The 25135-nt window shown below is 40.6% G+C and overlaps 1 protein-coding gene across 1 annotated transcript; it reads left to right on the top strand.

Moving 5' to 3' along the window:
• Positions 1-45: 45 nt before the first annotated feature.
• On the top strand, positions 46-23143 carry ddb1 (damage-specific DNA binding protein 1). The gene is made up of 27 exons (XM_051134694.1): positions 46-246; positions 909-1057; positions 1789-1905; positions 1983-2204; positions 2289-2403; positions 5699-5796; positions 5890-6048; positions 6511-6594; positions 6678-6794; positions 6939-7041; positions 7667-7742; positions 7842-7950; positions 8034-8212; positions 12585-12748; positions 15854-15961; positions 16798-17005; positions 17103-17198; positions 17747-17858; positions 17944-18067; positions 18147-18311; positions 20189-20283; positions 20357-20527; positions 20620-20729; positions 21074-21243; positions 21771-21870; positions 21995-22121; positions 22781-23143. Exons 1-27 carry the CDS (start codon positions 186-188, stop codon positions 22862-22864), a joined length of 3423 nt encoding a protein of 1140 aa, XP_050990651.1. The 5' UTR covers positions 46-185; the 3' UTR covers positions 22865-23143.
• Positions 23144-25135: the final 1992 nt, after the last annotated feature.

Genomic DNA, 25135 nt, shown 5'->3' with positions numbered 1-25135 from the left:
TATGTATCGCCAGTAGCGCTGAAGCGAAGTGTTTACTCCGGACCGCAGGCGGCGCTCTTGCACAGACACACGGAACGCTGTGTTGCTGCTGATCCGAGCGTTCTTCAGCGGATTCATGCAACATATCTCGATCTAAACACCATTTCACTTCATTTCTGGCTGTTCGTGTGATATAAGTGAACGCCATGTCCTACAACTACGTGGTCACAGCGCAGAAACCCACGGCAGTGAACGCCTGTATCACGGGTGAGTGCTTGTTTATCTCCCGCGCGCGAGTGCGCGCATCAGGCCTCATCGGATAAACACTCATCGCATATTAGTTTTGTGTGTTTAGATCTGTCCGCGTGTGTTTAGATCTGTCAGCGTGTGTTTATAACACTGACTGTTGTCACGGTGGATCTGCGTGGTTGTTACTGAAATGGAGCCGTTGCTGTGCCTGCGACGCTTTATTAAATACGACACAAACTTTAGTTTCTTGCTCGTGTCACTATCACGAGTGTGAGTTCAGACAAATGAAATTTCACCCCTAAAACACGTGTGTGACACTTATGAGCACGGACACATGTATAAAGTCACAACGCGTTCATCGTGTCCAGTATTCATTCATAAACAGTACTGCAGCGGACTGATGTGCAGATACGTTATGATGACATTACTGTCTGTTATGACTGAATTAGCATTAGACTAGCACTAGTGAAGAGTGTTTAGCTTGGTTAGAACAGGGGTCTTCAGACATACCGTCCTGCCTTGGCTGGTTCATGTGTGTTTGATTGGGGTTGGAGCAGAAATCTGTAGGCAGTAGTTCTCAGGAGCAGGGTTGGAGACTCCTGGGTTAGAGTGAGACTAGTTAAATCGGTGTGCTGTGTTTATACCAGTGATGTTTAGTGTGTGCTATTGTCTGACTGCAGGTCACTTCACATCTGCTGAGGACCTGAACCTTCTGATTGCCAAGAACACACGTCTGGAGATCTATGTGGTCACTGCTGAGGGTCTGCGGCCAGTCAAAGAGGTCGGCATGTATGGCAAGATCGCGGTCATGGAGCTCTTCAGACCCAAGGTGTGTGAGACGCGTCCGTCTGTAGTGATGGCCCAAAATCATCTGCATCATCAGATGACCTGCTTAACTCAACCCAATACCTACACTTAACAACTACCTTACTAATTATTAATAAGATGCAAAATAGGGGTTTATTGAGGGGAAAACTCTTAGTTAATATTGTATATGTGTTCCCTAATTTAAAGTGTTGCCACTGTTTCATCTCATTGCTTAAGTAGACATCTCATTGGCTTTAATCTGATGTAATCACAAGGAATCAACTGTTTTCTGGGATTTTGGTATATTGGCAGTTATTGTCATTTTCATGGACAGCAGAATCATATTCTTCATATTCAGTGCTCTGATCTGTTCACAGAAGAGCTTTTTTTTCTAACATTGTACTGCAGAAGAAGCACAGAAGCTGTATCTAAATTAGTATTTAGATGTATTTACACAGATTAGTTGATGCAGTGTAAATGCATTAATTCCACCTCTAAACTACCATTACAACTGCAGAAATAATAATTTTTTTTTTCTAAATAAAATAAAATGAGGGCTGAAACACCATTAGGGTCTTGTGAGACATAAATCGTTGAGAAACATGCAGCGAACTGTGCTGTTTGTCACCATCATACAAATCTATGAGAGCTCTTGACTTATTCATGCAGATTTTTGCAGCATGTAAACACTTAGAGAACAGACTGCCTGTTTGCATGATCCTGTTAAAAGTTGTCTGTTCTCTTTATGTGAAGGGTGAGAGCAAAGACCTTTTGTTCATTTTGACTGCTAAATACAATGCTTGTATCCTGGAGTACAAGCAGAATGGAGACAGCATTGACATCATCACACGTGCTCACGGCAACGTCCAGGTATGACCCTGACCCACACACTTACCCAAAACATACTGCAGCAGTCCTGCTTCATCTGAAAGCACTGTTTCTGTCAGGATCGGATTGGCCGTCCATCTGAGACTGGGATCATCGGTATCGTGGATCCGGAGTGTCGTATGATTGGCTTGCGGCTTTACGATGGGCTGTTTAAGGTTATTCCACTGGACCGTGATAACCGTGAGCTCAAAGCCTTCAACATCCGCCTGGAAGAGCTGCAGGTCATAGATGTCCAGTTCCTGTACGGCTGCCAGGCACCAACCGTCTGTTTCATATATCAGGTATAGGCCTTCCCTGTTGATTGTGCGACATATTTCACAGTTGCCATCTGCTCATGTGGTCTCCATCCATGTGTGTGTGTCCAGGATCCTCAGGGTCGCCACGTCAAGACATATGAGGTTTCTCTCAGGGAGAAGGAGTTCAACAAAGGACCCTGGAAGCAGGAGAACGTGGAAGCTGAAGCATCAATGGTCATTCCAGGTAAGGGTGATATAGCAAAAATATCATATCGCAATTTTTTCAGGAAAATTGTAATTTTTATCATGATTCTTTGTGATGTTGGTTTTACTATTTTGCAAGTTGTCTGAGCAGTACAACCAAACTAATTTCCCTGTGTTAAAAACAAAGCTTTACAAGGTAACAAAATCTAAAATTATAAAAGAATTTCAGTTATTTAGGCCAAATTGGGTGAAGATAAAAAGCTCATTATTTTATTTGTTATTAAAACAGAAGAACAAAGATACATATAACACATACACATAATATACAAATAAAACTGGGTGCTTTATTTGTCACGTACAGTAGGTGTATTAAGCTGTAGCATTCAAGAAATTGAATGAACAAATACAAAAATAAAACACCAGCAACTGTTGGGTTACCCACATTCTTCAAATATCTTTTGTGTTTAGCACAAGAAACAATTTAATACAGGTTTGGGACAACATGAGAGTTAGTAAATAATGACAGAATTTAATTTTTTGGGTGAACTATCATATTAATGACAAGCGGCAGCTTTTTTAGTGCGATTTGTCTGCTGTATCTTTAAGATATGCATGCATTTAATATACAGGCACATATCTATTTTTTTCTCTCAAATGTTTACTTTTGCTTTATACATAAGCAGCTTCAAAAGTTCATATGTTAACATTGTGTGTTTTTGACAGTATTAAGGCAAGGCAAGTTTATTTATATAGCACATTTCATACACAAAGGTAATTCAAAGTGCTTTACATAAAAGGAAGTAGAATAATCATAAAAAGAATAATAAAAACAATAATTCACAAAGAGGTAGTAAAATAATCATAAAAACAATAATCAGAAAAAAATTAAAACTTTTAAAATGATTTAAATTGATTTAAAATAAAATTTTAAGACAGTTAAAAATGGAAAGGATTATACATAGTGCAAGTAGTTTGGACGTAGCACAGTGCTCATTCATTAAATGCACAGCTAAACAGATGAGTTTTGAGTCTAGATTTAAATGTAGCTAATGTTTTGGCACATTTGATCTCTTCTGGAAGCTGATTCCAACTGAGGGCAGCATAATAGCTAAAAGCGGATTCCCCTTGTTTTGTGTGAACCATTGGTATTTCTAACTGACTTGATCCTAATGGTCTGAGTGGTCTGTTAGGTTTATATTCAGTGAGCATATCTGCAATGTATTTAGGTCCTAGGCCATTGAGTGATTTATAAATGAGTAAAAGTACTTTAAAATCAATTCTAAATATAACTGGAAGCCAGTGTAGGGACCTGAGGACTGGTGTGATATGCTCAGATTTTCTGGTTCTAGTCAGAATCCTGGCAGCAGCATTCTGGATGGGCTGCAGCTGTCTAATGGTCTTCTTGGGAAGGCCAGTGAGGAGACCATTACAATAATCCACCCTGCTTGTGATAAAGGCATGAACAAGTTTCTCCAAGCACTTGGTTTTTAGTTGTTTGACCCCTAGAGTCAAGGTATGCATTCACGCATTCAAGAACTTCCTCTTTGCTTCCAAGTGCAATGACTTCAGTTTTCTCCTTGTTTAACTGCAGGAAGTTCTGGCACATCCAACTGTTAATTTCATCAATGCATTGGCAGAGGGAATCAGTGGGGCTGTAGTCATTTGGCGATAAGGCTAGGTAAATCTGGGTATCATCAGCATAGCTGTGATAGGCAATTTGGTTCTTTCTCATTATTTGACTTAGTGGGAGCATATACAGGCTAAACAAGAGCGGCGCTAGAATTGAGCCTTGAGGGACTCATATCATGCATATCATGGATGTCCACTTAGACTTATGCTCTCCTATATTCACATAATAACCTCTCCCTTCTAAGTATGACCTGAACCAACTGAGAACTATCCCAAAAAGCCTGACCCAGTTTTCCAGTCTGTCTAGAAGAGTGTTATGATCGACAGTGTCAAACGCAGCACTAAGATCTAGTAGTACCAGCACTGATATTTTGCCAGAATCGGAATTTAAGCGAATATCATTTATTATCTTAACGAGCGCTGTCTCTGTACTGTGATGTGGTTGGAAACCAGATTGAAGATTGTCCAGGTATCCGTTTGAGTTTAAGTAGTTGTTCAACTGATTGAAAACTACCTTTTCAATAATCTTGCCTATAAAAGGAAGATTTGATATTGGTCTATAATTGCTCAATGTGGTGTTATCAAGATTGCTCTTTTTCAGAAGAGGCTTAACAACTGCAGTTTTCAGGGAGTTTGGGAAAGTCCCAGAAAGAAGTGAGGTGTTTACCACTTCTAGGAGATCTGCTTCTAAGCAGTTAAACACACTTTTGAAAAAAGATGTGGGAAGTGTGTCAAGGTTGCAGGTTGCAGGTTGAGGATTTAAGGTGCTGTACTATTTCTTCCAAATTTTTGCTATCAATTGCTTTAAAAACAGACATAGTGACTTCTTTTTGAAATTGCGTTCGAATCTGTGTGACCTCTGCATAACTTGAGGATGTGCTAATCACCTTTCTGATATTATTGATCTTCTCTGAAAAGAAGGAAGCAAACTCATTGCATTTGCTGTCAGAGAGTATTTCACTGGGTAATGACAAGTGCAATTAGACGCAAAAAATAACTTAGTCCAGTAATCAGGTGCTATTTAACAGGCTTTTTAGTGTACACACACTTTAGGTGTACGGGCTCAGAAAAAGCCCATATCAAAACAGCACGCGAATGAAATGTTTAACCATGCAAGGCATTAAAGCACATAAAAATAATGCACTTTTTTGATTGCAAATAAGTGCAGTGTTCTGTGAGTGTAACTCTACCACATAACATTTGATGTAAATGTATGTTGCTTTGTTCAGTATATTGAGATACCAGAACTGCAAGTGATAGAATGTGTGCTGTAGCACGATACTATAATATTACTTCAAATACAGATTGTGGAGACGTTTTAATCACCACAATCACAAATCGTGATATCACACACCCCTAATTCCAGGTGAGGGGAAGCTTCACAGACGACTGCTTGGATCTTTTGAATTACTGCTGGTCATGCAGAAACCCGTATCATTAAATACAATAACTTTCATACCGAAAACAAATATTATGCTAAACAGGACTGATCTAGTTTTTATAAGTCATGTTGTTTAAAGCATTTCTGTTTAACTCTGTTGTAACAGTTTGTCTATTACACTTTTATTTAATTGTGCAAGTTGATTCTTACAGGGATCATTCACCCAAACTTAATCATTGTCATCATTTACATGTGTTCATGAAGTTTGTAAACATGCTGCTTTATGTATCATTGGTGTGAAATTAAGTTTGTTCATATATTTCAGTCCCAGAACCATTTGGAGGAGCTATAATAATCGGACAGGAGTCCATCACTTATCACAATGGAGACAAATACTTAGCCATCGCTCCTCCAACTATCAAGGTGAACATATTTGATTATTTCCACCTGTAGGTTTCAAGCTGATGTTTGTATCATCGTGTACTCTGTTTATAAAATGTGTTTTCAACATCGCAGCAAAGCACCATTGTGTGTCATAATCGCGTGGATCCGAACGGCTCACGGTACCTGCTGGGAGACATGGAGGGTCGACTCTTCATGCTGCTGCTGGAGAAAGAAGAGCTGATGGACGGAGCCGTGGTGCTGAAAGACCTGCATGTGGAGCTGTTAGGAGAGGTGCGTCACAGCAACCAAATACTACTTCACTTTGCTGCAGATGCTTTCTGATGCACTTTCTGCCGCAATCGTAACTCCTTCCAGTAGACTGAAGAACACTAGAAATGTCATCATGGGTGATGGACATAAAGTGTCCAGACTCTTACTAAATCAATTTTATTTAAACAAACCAAAAACCCTAAAAAATTATTTGATGATATTCAGTGTGTTTGTGTATGTAATGAAGTAAAAGTCAGTCTCTGAAATGAAGCAAAAGGTTTTATAAATAACACCTGACCATAAAAGGTGAAATGACACAAAATGTGCAGTCAAACAAATAATTTAATTTCAGTCACAGTCCTGCCTGTAGATCACTGAATGTGTCTGCTTTATTTGTTTCATGTTGATTTGATATCGCTGTAATGCTAAAGTCAGTGGAGTGGAGGTACAGACAGGACTAGAATAACTGTTTGTGTTCTCTAGACCTCTATCGCAGAGTGTCTGACGTATCTGGATAATGGTGTGGTGTTTGTGGGATCCAGACTTGGAGATTCTCAACTAGTTAAGGTTGGTAATCTTGCAGAATGATTATTGTTCTGTGATAATGCCACGTTTGTTAAAGTCAACATCGTGTTTTTATATGTTTGCAGCTGAATGTGGACAGTAATGACCAGGGTTCATATGTGGCTGTGATGGAGACCTTCACTAACTTAGGACCGATAGTGGACATGTGTGTGGTGGACCTGGAGCGACAAGGACAGGGCCAGGTGAGAGACGTTAACTGAGCTCTTTACTGGAGACAACCCCATATCACTGCAGTTTAGAAGAGAAGAGCCCTGATTCATTAATGAGCTTTGTCACATGAAGAAAAGCATTGTGTATCATCAGTTACTGTGTTTGTGTTCCTGTAGCTGGTGACATGCTCCGGGGCGTTTAAGGAAGGCTCTTTGAGGATCATTCGGAATGGCATAGGAATCCATGAGCACGCCAGCATTGACCTGCCCGGCATTAAAGGTCTGGTTAAGCCATGTTAATCTCTACCTTCTTATGTGCTGTGAATGCACAGTGTATTTGTATTTGATTTTTTTTTTTTTTTTTGTTTAAGTAATGTTGCACTAAATTATCTCATTTACAACCCCACTGCAGAACAAACTCCACCTTCAGTAGTCCTTTTCCTGACAGCTTCTGATGAGAGCTTAACTTTCTGTCATGCAGAATGCATAGATTGATCACTGCTGCTGTAAAATATTGTATCTTGGAACAACAGTGTGCAACTTTTTCTTTAAACATTGATTTTTGGTGTAATATGGGAAGCATGTAAGTGACATGAATTGCATTATTTTGTTGCCTTTTTGTGTGTTTTGCAATTTTTGGGGTGGAGCAGTTGGGCAGCTGACTGACTATAGTTTTTGTCTAATAACTTTGCTATTCTGTTTGGTTTCTCTGTCACAAATATCACAATAAATGAGTGGTTTTGCCACTGCCGGTTACTGCTAGCATAAATATGCATTTGACAAAAGTTTATCTGACAATTGAACCATTTCTAAAGTACTGAAAATATATTGCTTGCTTTCTTGCTTTATTGGCCAGGGCTCTGACACAAACGTAAGCTAATATTGTGTATGTGTGTGTTTATCAGGTCTGTGGCCTCTCCGCTCAGAGTCAGGCAGAGACACTGATGACATGCTGGTTCTGTCTTTCGTTGGTCAGACCAGGTGAGAAGAGCATATAGTTTACTCCAGTTTAGAACTGGCATAAACCTTGCTTACTCATTACTGTCATCTGTGTGTCTGTGTCTCTGTGTGTGTGAGTAGGGTGCTGATGCTGAGCGGAGAGGAGGTAGAGGAGACCGAGCTGCCGGGGTTTGTGGATAATCAGCAGACGTTCTTCTGTGGGAATGTAGCACATCAGCAGCTCATACAGGTGTGCTTACACACATAAGAGCTGTATGTTATTATGGTCATGTTAGGATGCCAGTGTTCACATTCATTTGTGTGCATGTGCAGATCACGTCAGTGTCTGTGCGGCTGGTAACTCAGGACAGCAAGGCTCTGGTGAGCGAGTGGAAGGAACCACAGGGCAAGAACATCAGTGTGGCGTCCTGTAACAGCACTCAGGTGGTTCTAGCAGTGGGCCGTGTGCTGTATTACCTTCAGATACTCACAGGAGAGCTCAAACAGATCAGGTACTTTTGCACATACACATTTGTTTTGCTTTCTTAGTGAGGGTGTTAAATACAGGGTTCGTACAAGATGCTTAAAGTGCTTGAAGTACTTGAATTTGACTTTTTGAAATTGAAGTCCTGGAAAACCCTTGAAATTAGCCATTCTTCTGTAAAGATACTTGAAAAGTACTTGAATTAAAAGGCTGTAAATATGAAATTAGTGTCCATTTTTGTTTCCTTTCAATACTACACTCTTACTGCGTCGCTAGACACTATGGGAAAAAGTCTTTTTTTCTCCTTGACTGAAGTCTTTTTAATAATGCAGTGAAACTGCACGGACATTGGATCGTGCAGTGAAACGAAAAACAAACCAATGACTCGGCTTCCGTGCTGCACAAGCCTATGGCGACGAAGCCCGTTTCTGTATCTCGTGCAGGGCTGCCCTGCACGCTGCTGATGGTCACAGCGAGTGCGTCTCCTGCTTGGGGAAATCCCATGCAGAAGTAGCACTAAACAAGATGGAATGTCCTCATTGCGAGGATATGAGTCTCGCCTCTCTGCACTCGCAGATAGCGTTCTTTTCAGAACGTGACTCTGCCCCTTGCGCCCTCCCGTTTTCTTCCTCACAGGAGGTTATGGCGCGCACCCTATTCAGTGTGCCTGCGTACTAATTCCTCTGCCCTCACTTCAGTCGACGGCGCCTCAGACTAAGGGTACGAGAAGCTGCCTCCACTAGATGAATCCGTGCCCGCCCAATTGAACCATTTCTAAAGTACTGAAAATATATTGTTTTCTTTTTTTTGCTGTACTGGCCAGGGCTCTGACACAACGTAAGCTAATATTGTGTGTGTGTGTGTGTTTGTCAGGTCTGTGGCCTCTCCGCTCAGAGTCAGGCAGAGACACTGATGACATGCTGGTTCTGTCCTTCGTTGGTCAGACCAGATGAAAGCATATAGTTTACTCCAGTTTAGAACTGGCATAAACCTTGCTGCCTTTCCAGCCACCTATGGCTCACGCTGACTGAAATCAAGGATGCGGATAAGGTCCCCTTCCTTGATGCCCCGGTCACCCCACGGGCCTGTTTGGACTTGCTGTTGAGGGTTTCGCAAACCCCGTGTGGTTCCGGGTGCCGAGGACAGTGTGACACTGGGCCCGTTCAACTTGCGCCCACACAATCAGTCGCTGTTATAGCGAACAAAATAAAACACAAACATTTTCAAAAAGAGAGAAAATTTCCTCTTCCACCTGTAACAAGTGTCCCCGGAGTGTCAGGATGGGTTATGTGGATAATAAAACGAGGTTATTCACTCCAATTCGTTCAAAAACACGTCCTACACTCCGAGTTGATGAATTTGCTGGAGAAGGGCGCCATGGAAATGATTCATCCAGCCCAGAGTGAGTCAGGCTTCTACAGCCGTTACTTCCTCATCCCCAAGAAGGATGGAGGCCTACGGCCCATCCTCGATCTGAGACATTTAGATCTGGATCTGAAGGACTCTAAAGGAAGCTCACTTTCACATCCAGATAGCCCCCCGTCACAGACGATTCTTGAGATTCGCTTTCGAGGGTGTGGCTTATCAATACACGGTCCTGCCCTTCGACCTGTCCCTGGCTCCCTGTACTTTTGCAAAGTGCATGGCTCTTTCCCCTCTGAGACAAAAGAGAGTCTGCAACCTCAATTACCTCGATAACCTCAGTCTCCCGTGCTAATATTAGGCCTGCTTCGTATGCGGCCTCTTGGTATTGGCTGAAACCACAGGTTCCATCTCAGGCGTGGCGTCACGGACGCTTGCGTATCATGGTGGACCAGGCCTGTGTTAAAGCCCTCACCCCCTGGAAGGACTCGCAATGGATGGAGAGAGGCGTGCCCCTGGGTATGGTCTGCAGGAGGAAGGTGGTCACGACAAACGGTTCCAACATGGGTTGGGAGCTCTGTGCAATGGCGAACCAGCTTTCGGCCTCTGGTCGAAAGCAGAGGAAGGGATTCACATCAACTGGCTAGAGATGCTGGCAGTGTGTCAAGCCCTTCAGTTCTTGTTGCTAGACCTGAAAAGGCATGACGTGCTGGTCCGCTCAGACAGCATGATGTGGTGTCCTATATAAATTGCCAGGGAGTACCTTCCTCCAAGCGCCTCTTCACTCTGGTGGAGGGCCTTCAGGAGTGGGCTCAGCTCAACTTGCGTTCGCTGAGGGCAACGCACGTACCAGGCTGTCTTTTCCGCCTGGTGCTCAACCCACGGCGAAGACCCAGCCTTCTGTGACATCAGTGATAGTCTTTTCTGCAGGAGCTGCTGGATAAGGGACGCTCCCTTCCATGCTTAAGGTCTACGTAGCTGCTATAATGGCTTCCCATGCCCCGATAGTAGGCCAGTCAGTGGGCAGGAACAACTTGGATGTTTGATTCTTGAAGGGATCCAGGAGGTTGAACCCTCCTCGTCCCCTCACTATCCCTACTTGGGACCTCTCTACGGTCTTGAGGGCGCTGAAGGGCCCTCCCTTTGAACCATTACTGGGTTCAGACCTACAATGTTTAAAGCTGCTCTGCTGCTGGCTTTAGCATCAGTCAAGCGTATGGGAGATTTACAGGCACTCTCTGTAAACCCCTCCTGTCTTGAGTTCGTACCAGGCGACTCTAAAGTCATCCTGAAACCGAGACATGGTTATGTACCTAAAGTGCTCTCTACTCCCTTTCGGGCACAGGTAATTACGCTCTCTGCGCTCCCTCCCTCAGAGGAGGATCAGGAGTTGAATTTACTCTGCCCGGTCAGGGCATTGAGGATTTACATGGAGCGTTCCGCCCCCTTTAGGCAGTCGGAACAGCTCTTTGTTTGCTTCGGTGGCTGCAATAAAGGACATCCAGTCACGAAGCAGTGACTTTCTAGGTGGATAGTCGACACTATTACACTAGCTTACTCCTCCTTGGGTTTGCGATGAGGTTTGGAGCTGGACCTCGCCATTTATTTTCACTAGGTTCTACAAACTGGACATCCCAGTCCTACAGGCAAGGGTCCTTTCTGTATAATGGAGCTAGTTCTCAGCATGGGTGAGTTAGCATGCCGGACTGAACCGCCCGCACACTCCCGGGATACCGAGGCTGTGTAGGCCCCATGGGAGCGACTTCAGGCTATGTTAATTTTTGCTGTATTCTAAGCTTCTAAAGGGTGCTTGGGCAAAAGTTTATTAGTCCTTCTTCTACCATGACACGGCATGTACATGCCATGTTACTGCACGACTTAGTCATCGCTTCAGTTGAAGTAACCTGAGGATCCTATGGCGTAGCGGCCCGCTTGTATAGTCCCCACCACTTCTGGCGGGCTACAGCGGGCTTTGTCACCATAGGCTTGTGCAGCATTGCTGCCGAGTCATTGGTTCGATTCGTTTCACTGCACAATCCAATGTCCGTGCAGTTTCACTGTGTTATTAAAAAGGCTTCAGTCAAGGAGAAAAAAGGACTTTTTCCCAAAGCGATGCAGTACTCATTCCCGTATCTCAGGGAACCGAGGTTACGACAGTAACCAAGTACGTTTTCGATTTAAAAACTAGCTTTTCACAGAAAATTAATAATGCAGTGCGTCTGATATAAATACAGTGCCATTTCACTTAGCTTTCGGGAGTGCACATTTGGTCCTCACAAGTATAGTCAAATTGATTACACACTGTCTCTCACACACACACACACACACACACATACAGTCGCTGACACAAACCAGAGCGTCTAGAATCATCAAAACAGTACTAAATTGTACTATTTGTCATACTAAATTGTACTATTTGTTAACATCCTTTTATTGTATCAAAGAACTGTTCACAACAACATAATTGCTTAGCATTCAGTCTTTTCTTTTGTACATTTTGTTTGTTCTAAAATTCATCACGATGGTGATTGAGCTGCAGACGTGAAGCTTCTGGTGATCACAGTGTGATGTTACTGTAATACAACACTTCTGTAAACTAGACCTACATTGCCAACAAAAAGGGTTCCAGATGAAGTCAAAGCAGGATCAACTTGAGCAATATGCTGTTTTTGTATCTTAAACAGTAAAAGCTTTGGGTTCAGTACTCTGTGAATGTATGAACTGATCAGATGTATACCTTGAAGGAAATGTCTGCCATATTCATAAATGTAGATGTCCTGTGACTCTAATGTAGACAGTAATTTGTCACTTCCTATTGGAGTAATGATGATAAATCCCCAGCACTAACATACAGACTGACAGTTTTATATATTTATATTTCTCGAACAATCAAACAAAGACCAGAACTCATGTAATACAAACCCGAAGCATCAGTGCCAGTCTGAGTTTTCATCAGTATCGGAGCTAAACAGCCCGGATATGACTGTGCTAACAGTGGTGTGTTTGAATGTCATGTGTTTATATTCGGCTCTGGTCAGCTCTACAGAGATGGAGCACGAGGTGGCGTGTCTGGACATCACTCCTCTGGGTGAGAGTGCTGGAGAGTCCGGCATCTGCGCTGTCGGACTCTGGACCGACATCTCAGCTCGCCTGCTGAAGTTACCCTGCTTCAGCCCACTGCACAAAGAAATGCTTGGCGGAGGTGAGACAGCACACTCGCACACAGAGATGCTAATGATGCAGGAGAACTGAAGTGTCTAAAAGTGTCTAGAAAGAGAAGCTTGAAGAATGCTTTCACTTTATTTTGCACTTTGTTTCTGTTTATTCACCTTTGTAGAAGTTGTTTTTATAAAGTGCTTTTCCCAAACTCAAGATTTTTGAGACATTACACAAAAAAAAGCATTGTGTGATAGAGCGAGAGCCCTACACTGGAGCACTTTGGCTAATAGTTATGGATATGTATGGCATCATGTGATACATATTCTTGCATTCTAAAACAGCTGGATGGAGGCTGTATTCATGTCTCGAGTTGATTCTCTTTCAGAGTGTCGCCAACGTCAAAGACGTCTGTCTAGGTCAAACCAAGTTACCATGTGATAATTCACTGAAAAACATGCAGCTATAGTGACTGTTTAGCTGAAATGATCAAGTAAAGTATTAAATAAAATATCATGATTTATATCGGAAGGTTGAAAAATGCACACTTTATACCTTTAGTCCCAATGAGGCATATCAGAGCAATGCTTATTCCTGCATATTTACTCTTTACAGCTCTTGAGATGCATTTTTATAAAAACCAGGCATTCATTTAGACTAGCACTTTACGCTTTTATTAATAATTAATTAATCGTCACTGTTCATTGAAAGATATTTCTCTATGCTGTGTATGATTAAAAAAATCAATGTATCTGGCGAATCCTGAGTGTCAGACCTTCATGAAATGTGCAATATGAATGTATTTCCAGTTAAAGGAGAGGTCCACTTCCAGAACAACAATTTATAAATAATTTACCCACCCCCTTGTCATCCAAGATGTTCATGTCTTTCTGTCTTCAATCGTAAAGAAGTTATGGTTTTTGAGGAAAACATTTCAGGATTTTTCTCCGTATAATGGACTTCAGTGGTGCCCCGATTTTGAACTGTAAAAATGTAGTTTAAATGCAGCTTCAAACGGCTCTAAATGATCCCATCTGAGGAAGAAGGATCTTATCTAGCGAAACAACCCGTCATTTTTTTTTTTTTTAGGAAAATAAAAAATTGTATGTTTTTATATATGTGTTTGTGTGTGTGTATATATATATATATATATATATATATATATATATATATATATATATATATATATATATATATATATATATATATATATATATATATAATAATTTTTTTGTTTTTTTGTTTTGTTTTGTTTTTGTTTTTTTTTTAAAGCACAAAAGCTCGTGTAGCACTAGCTCTGGTATGTGCGTCCACGACGTCACATACTATTGAATTACATCGAAAGGTCACACAGAACTACAGACCCCGTGTTTACAAAGCGAACGTGCAAAGACTAAGGGAGTGCAAGTTAAGTTAAACGGTACACAGACAATGAACTTAGAGGTTATTCGTAGTGTTGTGAACGCACATCCCAGAGCTAGCTTTTGTGCTTAAAAAGTATTAAAAAAATTATTATTTTTCAAAAAAATGACAGATTGTTTTGCTAGATAAGACCCTTCTTCCTCGGCTGGGATCGTTTAGAGCAGGGGTGACAAACCCTGTTCCAAGAGATTTACCTTCCTGCAGAGTTTAGTTCCAACCCTGATCAAACACACCTGTCTGTAATTATCTTCTGTCTGTATTATTCTAATTAGTTGGTTTAGGTGTGTTTGATCAGGGTTGGAGCGGAGTCTGCAGGAAGATAGATCTCCAGGAACAGGGTTGAGCACCCCTGGTTTAGAGCCCTTTGAAGCTGCATTTAAACTGCATTTTGGAAGTTCAAAATCGGGGCACCAAGGAAGTCCATTATATGGAGAAATCCTGAAATGCTTTTCTCAAAAACCATAATTTCTTTATGACTGAAGACAGAAACACATGAACATCTTGGATGACAAGGGGGTGATTTAAATTATTTGTAAATTATTGTTCTGGAATTTGAGTTCTCCTTTAATGCTGGATATAGTTAAAGCAAAGTTTAATTATTCTATCCAATGCACTTTGAGAGTTCAAAATTAAGAGCTCCAACCAATCTTCTTAACTAAGAAAACTTCAGAAAAAGTCAGAAAAAAGTCAGTAAATTGACTTGTACCTGAACTTTAAAGGGGACTCAACTGTCTTTTTAGTTGTGGCGTACTCAGTCTAAATTACATTCATACTGGTGTTTTAAGAAGCCAAGCAAATTAAAATATAATAATAATAATAATAACAATTTTGTATTCTTGATATTCCTCTGGCAGTAATAGCCATATATTGTAAAAATGGCTGCACTGTAAAATAAATGAAAATGAATACTTCATAGGTATATTATTTTTGCTTTACAGTACAGGAGGGAAATTACAATACTTCTTTCTTAAATTCTACACTCGAAAGAGATATTTTGAATTTGGACTGCAGTAACATTACCCATTCAAACTGATAGTTGTCAGCAATTCATATTGCACTTTTAAGCATAAGCTTATTTTGACTGAAAACTCCAGGTTCAGTGAAAAACTGTGAAAACAGGCACCCAAAAATGCATCTCACTACAAATCAAGTGTAGTGCTGTAATCATCTGCCATGAAAATAAAGCATAACTGGTGGTTGTTGCATTCCCAAACACACACTAAACTCACAGCACATGTAAAAAACATATTTCACTGTGAATTGAGGCACAGAAAACACAGGGTCACAAGCTGATTGTCTGAACGGAGTGCACGCTTCGCTTTGAAACGTGCAGCAAAAAACGGATTTGATGAAGGGATTAAATCATATTGTGCTTTCGGTTTTAGTTTGTTTGACAGTTACTGTGCCAAAACATAATGCACAAAATACAGAATAAAAAGTTTAAATATATTTTTAAAACTACATTTTTGCCCGGAAGACCTACCGTTTCATATCATCAGGTGACCATGATAATATCAAGACAGCTTTGCTATTGCGATGCCACAATGTTGATAATACTGTTACATTCCTAATGCATAATGTAAACCAATCTAAATGTTGTTGTTCCATTTCCTATGAAAGATTATAAATTTACAGTCTACTGTGAAAATCAGTGCTGTTGTTTGGGTGCTGATAGTAACGTGTTGTTTCTTATCACATGTCTCTCACTGACTGTTTGTGTGTTATGTAGAGATCATCCCTCGTTCCATCCTCATGACCACGTTTGAGGGCAGTCATTACCTGCTGTGTGCGCTGGGAGACGGAGCGCTTTTCTATTTCGGACTGGACATTCAGACAGGTGAAAGCAGCAAGCAAACACGGATTAACAACCTCAACTTTAGGGAGGATAGTCAACATGAAATCTAATGGACTGTTTATTTTATTAGCCTGTTTCGGGTCTTGTGAATGAATTCATTAGATCACATTATTTTAAGGAGTAAAATGTTTGTAGCAGGACAGCAGGATGTTTTTTCTTTTTTTTCTTTTTTTTTTCTAGGTCTCTTTTTTTCCCTTGGTCTGCCAAAAATGTCCACTGGTGTTTTTGATCCATGTAACCTTGAACTGTAATGACTGCAGAGATACCAGTATTTTAGTTACCAATGAAATTTCACAGTTCTTGAAACCAATTTTGATGCCACAGCAAAAACTGCTAGCCTAACTAATATAAAGTTCGAACTTTTATTAAATACAATTAAACGTCAGTAATAAAATATAGAATTTAATTGTGCTGTGAAGCGACTCTAAAAAGGTTCATTGTTCAGTTATATGTTCAGTTCAGTTATATATTCAGTCTTAAATTGCATTGTCAAACCTGCAGATACCATGAGCTTTTCCTGCATTTTTAATGAACTAATACCTAGAGCTGTGTAATTAATCGAGAAAATATGATTATTGCATCCCATTCCGCACTCTTTAGCGGTGCGCTTTCACTCCTCCATAAAAACCTGTACATGTAAATTCATTTTTTAGCTTAAGGTGTGTGCCTAAACGGTCAAATATACGCAAAATATACACTTGTCAAAATGCGGCTCTTAATAATTATTCATGTAAACCCTCGTTGTTACGTCTTAAGTGAACATAAAAGTTGAGAATGAAAATACGTGCGGCTCATGTCACGTTTGTTGTTTTGTGCAGGTGTTTTAAGTGAGCGTAAGAAGGTGACTCTCGGCACTCAGCCTACAGTTCTGCGCACCTTCCGCTCGCTCTCCACATCCAATGTGTTCGCCTGCTCCGACCGACCTACCGTCATCTACTCCAGCAACCACAAACTGGTCTTCTCTAATGTCAACCTGAAGGAAGTGAATTACATGTGCCCACTCAACTCTGAGGGATATCCCGACAGGTACAGCACGAGGAAGATCAGCCCTGTCCATATCGGCACATCATCTGTGTACTGACAGTTGGTGCTGCATGTTGATCTCCTTTTCCTTCTGTTGCAGTTTGGCTCTGGCCAATAACAGCACTCTGACCATTGGTACTATTGATGAGATCCAGAAACTTCACATCCGAACTGTTCCTCTCTACGAGTCGCCCAAGTGAGTGTCTGTCAGAGGTAGAGTCCTCTGACTGATGACTACAACACATATGAACACATCCTGATTTCAGCCTCTTAGCTTTGGTGGAAAAACCACCTCAGGAAAATCTGTGGATTAAACAAGGCTGTCAATAACTAATTGCAAGTCCGTTTGGCACAGTTAATAATTTATTAGATGAAGCTTATCATATAATTATGAAAGCAAATACCTATAAAATCATCAGCGGTGAAGCGCTAACTGGAGCTGTTTCATTTATTTCATGCACACACCCTTGAAATGCTATTTTATGTTTTTATAAGTATTGGAGCATTATGTGCACAACACATGATTGTATGTTAAAGTACAACACAACAGTGCTTGGCTCCTTGAGGGTTAAGGATTGTCAAAGTAATCTAATGACGCATTGTAAAGGCCAAATAAAACTGTTCAAACTGCTGATATTCATGATTTTAAATTACCAACTGCAGCGTTGTGTATATTGTGAATAATCACCAGACTTAGTCACTCTGCTACTCTTTATGGTTCAGTGATCATGTTTGTTGTTTCAGGCGGATCTGCTATCAGGAGGTGTCTCAGTGTTTTGGAGTTTTGTCCAGTAGAGTAGAAATGCAGGACGCCAGTGGGACGACGGCAGCTGTGCGGCCAAGTGCCAGCACACAGGTGCGTGGATTTATTGAACATTTTAGTTTCCTCCTTTTGAAGCAAACGCAGTAGGAGGTGTGTGTGTGTGTGTGTTTGTGCTCAGGCTTTGTCTAGCAGCGTCAGCTCCAGTAAGCTGTTTCCCAGCAGCACATCTCCTCATGAGACGTCGTTTGGAGAGGAGGTGGAGGTGCACAGTCTGCTGGTGGTGGATCAGCACACGTTTGAGGGTAGGCATGAACGCCCAGATGTTAGCTGAAGCACGTCTATAGGTGTGACTGTCTAAAGCATTCTCTCTCTCTCCTGCAGTGCTGCATGCTCATCAGTTTCTGCAGAATGAGTACGCGCTGAGTATGGTGTCCTGTAAGCTGGGCAGAGATCCTGCTGTCTACTTCATTGTTGGCACTGCAATGGTGTATCCGGAAGAGGCGGAGCCTAAACAGGGCCGCATCATTGTCTTTCACTATACAGACGGTAACCAACACCCTTAATTATTTCCAACAAATTTATTAAATGTTGCTCAGAGCTGGGGTTTTTAAACTGGGGTCTGCGGACCTTTGGGGGTCTGTGCCCCAAAGCGAGCAGGCACTCCAAGGTTTCTATAAATATATTTCTCATGTCTGTTTGACAAGTAGACAGTATTGCAGAGTTTTTCTTCATTTCAAGAAGAGGTTTACAGAAACAGAGATGTAAAGTGAATTTTATTTGTTTTCTTTGTTTTACAAAAGTATAATATTTCACTGTTGTTTTGAAGGTATAAAAATAGACTGTTTTGAGTGATGTCTAGCTCTTCTCTGATGGATATCACATCTTTTTGCTGATGAATCCAAGTGTTGGTACCGGCGCCTTCCACGCGCATACAACATAAATGAGACGACAAAGCATACAAAAAGTATTTGGTGACTCAATTAACTTGTTTGTTGTGCCAGTAAGTGTAAGCATCACCATGCCCTGGATGCTGTTTTAAATAGATATTCAGACACGAGAAGTACAAAGCCGCCTTTACATAATAAATAATAGTTAAAATAGCAAGAGGTACATGAGCCCAGCAGGAGGTTAATTTTCATTTTAAATACGTTCGTTATAGTCTTACCATTTAAAATAAATGCTGGTTGTATTGAATGGCGCTACAATTTTTTTTAATCTTATACAGACACTTTTTTTTTTTTTTTTTTCTTTTTCTTTTTCCCTGACCTGATGCAACTTTCCGGAAAACGTGGTAACTTTAGCATTAAACACTACTATAATCATGAAGTGGTCCTTGGAAAATCTTCTCAGAGTGTTTCTCTTCAAAGTGTTTCTACAAATATCAAGTCTTTTTCAATTATGAATAAAGCCCAGAGCTGACTTTGGTTTTTACACATACTCTAGAGTATACATAGAGTGCATGTGATGCAGATTTCATCTTCATCATCATCATTAGTACAGCTATATGCATACGCCAGGCACTCCTGTCAAAACTGAGTTATACTTTGGGTTTAAAGGGATAGTTCACCCAAAAATAAAAATTCCCCCCCATGATTTACTCACCCTCAAGCCATCCTACAGTAGATGTATATGGCTTTCTCTTTCAGGTGATGAGATAATGATATTGATTGACGCTCTCGACTCCTAGTATATGTCCATCAAATACTTTTACTTTAAACTTGCTAAATCCCAGCCTCAGCCCAGAAATACCAGTACTTGGGTATAAACCTATACATAGGAGCCTGATTAAAATGCTTATTTTAAAGAAAAACATCACATGGACTTTTGCATCTGAACTCTTCCTTTTTTAATATAACTCTAATTGCATTCGTCTGAAAGAAGAAAGTCATATACATCTACAATGGATTGAGGGTGAGTAAATCATGGGGTAATTTTCATTTTCGGGTGTATTATCTCTTTAAGAAGATTCCTTAAGCTTTTACCATTTCATATTTATATAAACACAACTGCTTGAAGACTACCTAACCAATGTGACCCTGGACCACAAACACAGTCATAAGAGTCAATTTTTTTAAATTATGAATGAATGAATGACTAACTAGATAATAATAATAAGTTTTTCATTTAGGTGTGTTTGTTTGGCCGAGATACAACTATTTGAAAATCTGGAATCTGAGGGTGCAAAATCAATCAAAATCTTTCAAAAAATCACCTTTAATGATCTTTACTTTTTATCCTAATGATTTTTGGCATAAAAGAAAAATCTTTAAATTTTTACCCATACAATGTATTTTTGGCTATTGCTACAAATATACCTGTACTTAAGCACTGTTCTGTGTGACTATGATTTTTATTTTCCATAGTATTTGTGTTTGTGTTAATGTACATGTGTGTTAAATCATGGAATGTTTCTGTTTTTCCAGGCAAACTGCAGACGGTGGCAGAGAAGGAGGTTAAAGGTGCCGTTTACTCAATGGTGGAGTTTAATGGTAAACTGCTGGCCAGCATCAACAGCACTGTGAGTTAACTCCCATCATGCTGTTCAGTAGAATGGATTTCCTGTCTTGATGCTGACATCTGTGTCTCGGCAGGTACGTCTGTATGAGTGGACAGCAGAGAAAGAGCTGAGGACGGAGTGTAATCACTATAATAACATCATGGCCCTGTATCTAAAGACTAAAGGTGATTTCATTCTGGTGGGCGACCTGATGCGATCAGTCCTGCTGCTAGCATATAAACCCATGGAGGGCAGCTTTGAGGAGGTGATGAGCTGCTGCTGTGAACCTGTGTTGTTTCTAGTTTTAAGAAAGCTATTGTGGATCTTAATTTTCTCTTGCTATTTTCATTTCATTAGATTGCTCGTGATTTCAATCCAAATTGGATGAGTGCTGTTGAAATCCTGGATGATGACAACTTCCTCGGAGCGGAGAATGCTTTCAACCTATTCGTCTGCCAGAAGGACAGGTAATAGAATTGATTGGGGAACTGACTAAATGTACAATTGTTTCATGTGACTGATCTTCAGATGCCCAATCCTTCCTCTAGCAAATCATGATTCAGTGGGAATCCACATGATCAAGAGTTTGCATTGGGTTCAGGTGATAACTTGAATTCATTGCATTAACCAGCAGAAACCTGCTTGAATTGAAAGTGACTTCTGAAGCTGTGCTTTAGACATTTAGACTACATTGTTGATAACAGATAAAGGACGTTTTTTTGCCTGTGAATCTATCACTAATGTGAAATGCCTTAAGGGAAGCTGAATGTAACTCTATTAGTGATTGTTTGAATGCATGTCTGTCCCCCAGTGCGGCTACTACAGACGAAGAGCGGCAGCACCTGCAGGAAGTGGGTCTGTTCCATCTGGGCGAGTTTGTCAATGTATTTTCACATGGTTCTCTGGTGCTGCAGAATCTGGGCGAGAGCTCTACTCCAACCCAAGGCTCTGTGTTGTTCGGCACCGTTAACGGCATGATTGGTAAGCTTATTTTCTGTTTACTCTACTTTTAGATGCACAGCAGATCCTGAATGTTGTCATATTATCGCTGCTGCTTTAGCTGCCGTATTTAGAGTTGCCCCCATGACATTATGAAGTTACTAGTGCCTGTCTGATGTCGACATGAACCAGAGATGGGAAGTGCAGTGGGAATGACTTAGCTGTTCTGGTGTATCTGTAAGGACTGATTAACATGTGAGGGTGAAGAAGAAACAGAGTAAAGTGCAAATACAGAGCAAGACGTAGAATAGGTCAGGATGAGGAGATAAAGTGCTATTAAGAGCTGTTTGTCAGACATGAGATAAGGCAGAGTTTAGTCATTTAGTTGTGGAGCTGTTTTTGCATTCATATCAGACTCGTTATGAGCTCAGACTCAATTGAAGTAGCTTTCATTTGTAGGATTTCCAGGGATATTCAGTTAAATTTTGCAGAGAAATAAACAGTGCCTCATGTCATTACTGTGATGTTGGCTGTGTGTTAATGTGAGTTTTGATTGTTTTGTATTTGAGGTTTGGTGACATCACTGTCAGAAGGCTGGTACAGTTTACTGCTGGATCTGCAGAACCGACTCAACAAGGTCATCAAGAGCGTCGGCAAGATTGAGCACAGCTTATATCCTTCAGCAACTGTCAGAGGTGTTTGTGTGTGTGTGTGTGTGTGTGTGTGTGTGTATGATTTAACTCTCTTTGCCATGAACTGTGTCTTCTGACCTGTTAAAGTCCTTGACTAGCACCACCTGGAGGTCCTTCCACACTGAGCGCAAGACTGAACAGGCCACAGGATTCATTGATGGAGATCTTATTGAGAGCTTCCTGGATTTGGGTCGGGCTAAAATGCAAGAGGTGGTCAGCACACTGCAGGTGATCACTGCATTTTTCTCATCACTGCATCATCTCATGCTTTCATGTTTCATCATCATTAATGACTATTCCAATGATACAAAGCGAAAACACTGTGTTTTCTTGATTCACCATTTTGTTGAAGTAGAGTTTAAAACATTTTGCTGTATACTGAAGTTATACGTCTATTTTTGCGCTGACCAAAGTGACTTAAACATGCCTGGTGCAGTAATTATGACTACTAATTATGAACATCCCAGGACTTGAACACACCAGTACATCTATGCTACCTTCTTAAATCAATCAGATGAAGGTGTGTCAGTAGACTGGATGTTATGTGAGCACTGGATTCCTTCCTCCGTATGTGCCTTTCTCTGAATGTTGCCTACGGCATTTTAGCTTTTAGACTTGGTGTGTCTTTTACTTTTGCTGTTGTTGTTGTGCCTCTAGGAACAGGGCTAGGAAACACTGAGCTAAAGATACATGTTCACCAAAGGTTTTTTTAAAAAGGTTGTTTTAATAAAAAAGCAAAGACAGGAAATGCTGATGATGCAACTTTATATCCATACAGACTCCTGCTCATCTCAAATGTTTTCCTGAATACTTGAGTGCACTTGTGTAAACTACATTTGTGTTCACATTCACACGGCTTCATCAGAGTTCATGTGTTTGTGTTGTAGATCGATGACGGCAGCGGGATGAAACGGGAAGCCACGGTGGACGAGGTTATTAAAATTGTAGAGGAGCTGACGCGGATCCACTAACCAAACAGAGCATCACACATCTGTACATAACTATACATAAATCAGAGTGTTTGGTTGCGTGTGCTTCACTCTTACAGAATGAATTGAGTTCAGTCACACGCTCACACATTCACAGCTGCGCTCACATCTTTGTGCTTGTCTTGTGAGCAATTTGAGATGAAAAACATCACTGCTGATTCTGCCAGCACTGACCTGCAATAGTTTTAGTAAAACGTTTGCCATTGTGGAGTTTTGTCATTTTCTGTTCATTCGTTTATTTTAATAAAGTTTCCTTCAGTACTTTGGGCTTGTTGTGTTTTATGAGGTGCGTGTGTGTGTGTGTTTGTGTGTGGTCTTTTAATAAAAGCACATTACACACAGAAGCGATGAATTCAGTCATATTATATCCTCTCCCTGCTGCCGCAGCTATCGTATGTTTTGGGCTAATGTGCAGTCAGACAGACATTATTGTGCAATAAACCCAGACAGACTGAAATAAGAGCTCAAATCAGAGCTGGACTGTACATTATCCTGCGTATTACATGAATGCTTGCTTTATAAATAAATAAATGGATATGAAATATTGATTTGAGTGTGCATGATTTTATTATGAGAAGCAAGAGAGTGTGATATGAGACACGTGAAACAGTAGTTTAATAGTATTGTTTGACTCCAGGAGGCCATCACTGACCTTCACTGTCAATGGGAGAATGCCATCATGCCTGTCCTGATGCATAGAGATAGAATTTGAGTGTCTGTGCCTGTATTTCAACATATTGCCATTGCAGAGGTTTGTATAAGCAGATGAGTTACACTTGACATCCTACAGAAAGGTTTTTTGGGTATCTAAGTATACATTTTGTGTTTCTGACCCATCCATTTCAGGTCTTTGAGTCTATAATAACAGGATGAACTGAATCAGGTGTGTGTAATTAGGAAAATGTGTTTGGGAGGTATTTCTCCAGGAACAGGGTTGGGAAATGTCATTATCCTGCCAATATCCTGCAGAGTTTAATGCCTATCCTGGAAAAAACACACCTGCTTGTTACCCTAGAACTCTGAAGGCATTGATTAGCTTTTTCAAGTGTGTTTGATTATGGTTGGAGAAAAACTCTGCAGGACATCGGCACTCCAGACATTGCCTATCCCTGATCTAGCATAATATCAAGACATTCAGTAAATAGACGTGCTGCTGCGTGTTTTGTGAAGCTTTATTTTTAGATATTTGTAGGCAAAGGTTTCTGCTTGTCTGACAGAACATTCTCTCCCATTATGTGATTGTGGTCTGTGAATGTCCAGACACGGGCAGTAGATACTAAGCAGAATGAAATTCACACGCCTCATCATCTGGCAGAACGCAGATCACACACATGTATACACATGTGTGATCAAAACACCCCTCTTTGCAAGCAGTGATAAAATCTTTTAGTTATTTTGACCCCAGAGCATTGACCACCTTGGGTCTTTGGAAATCTTAATGCTCTTGGGAAGGATCTGGGTAATTTATTCAGTTCAACAATACCCCAAGAACCAGCCATGAGTATGATGATGGATTCCTGTCAAACATGATGAGGATGAAAACACGAAAACGTGCTCTGAATCCTGCCATCATACACATAATACAGCAAATGATTTAATCTTGACCAAGTCTTATGTAATTATGCAGATCATCAGTGAGCTTCAGACCTGGTAAATACATTAACTTCAATCATTGCTCAAGAAACTATTTTCCTATAAAGTTTAGGTAGTTCATTATCTGCTGATTCTCTGATATATATTTATGCAGTGTGGTTTATATTTGACACTCATATGCTGCAGTATTTCTGTTTTTGACAGTAGGATAACTTAATAGAGATTTGTGAGGATGTGAATCCCTTTCTCTACCTGCATGAGGACTGTCCTTCATAGTTGAAGCTTAGCTTTTCCTCCTGCCTTCAGTGCCATGTTGAGGATTAATGAATAAAGTGGACAAGATCCTCTTCAAAAAACCTTTGAAGCACTTCCATGCTGATTACAGAGTGAACGGGGAACACAGACACACATTCAGCAAGACAAGGTACCTGGATTTTATAGACAGTCATTTATCATCATGCATTAGACATCATGTCTGTGATCATCTAAACACATTTACGATTTCCAAATGTTAACATGCACAAAACTTCAGCTCTTCCCAATCAGCTGATTCAAACATAAAGATGTATCTGCTTCAGTTGTATACCTCATTAGCTGATTTAGTGATTAGACGTGTGCTTTTATAAGTAGATGTTGAACCTCATATATTTGTCACAGATT

This window comes from Labeo rohita, chromosome 18, assembly GCF_022985175.1.
Source record: "Labeo rohita strain BAU-BD-2019 chromosome 18, IGBB_LRoh.1.0, whole genome shotgun sequence".
NCBI classification, from domain to species: Eukaryota; Metazoa; Chordata; class Actinopteri; order Cypriniformes; family Cyprinidae; genus Labeo; species Labeo rohita.
This window is presented reverse-complemented; position numbering and strand designations above follow the sequence as displayed.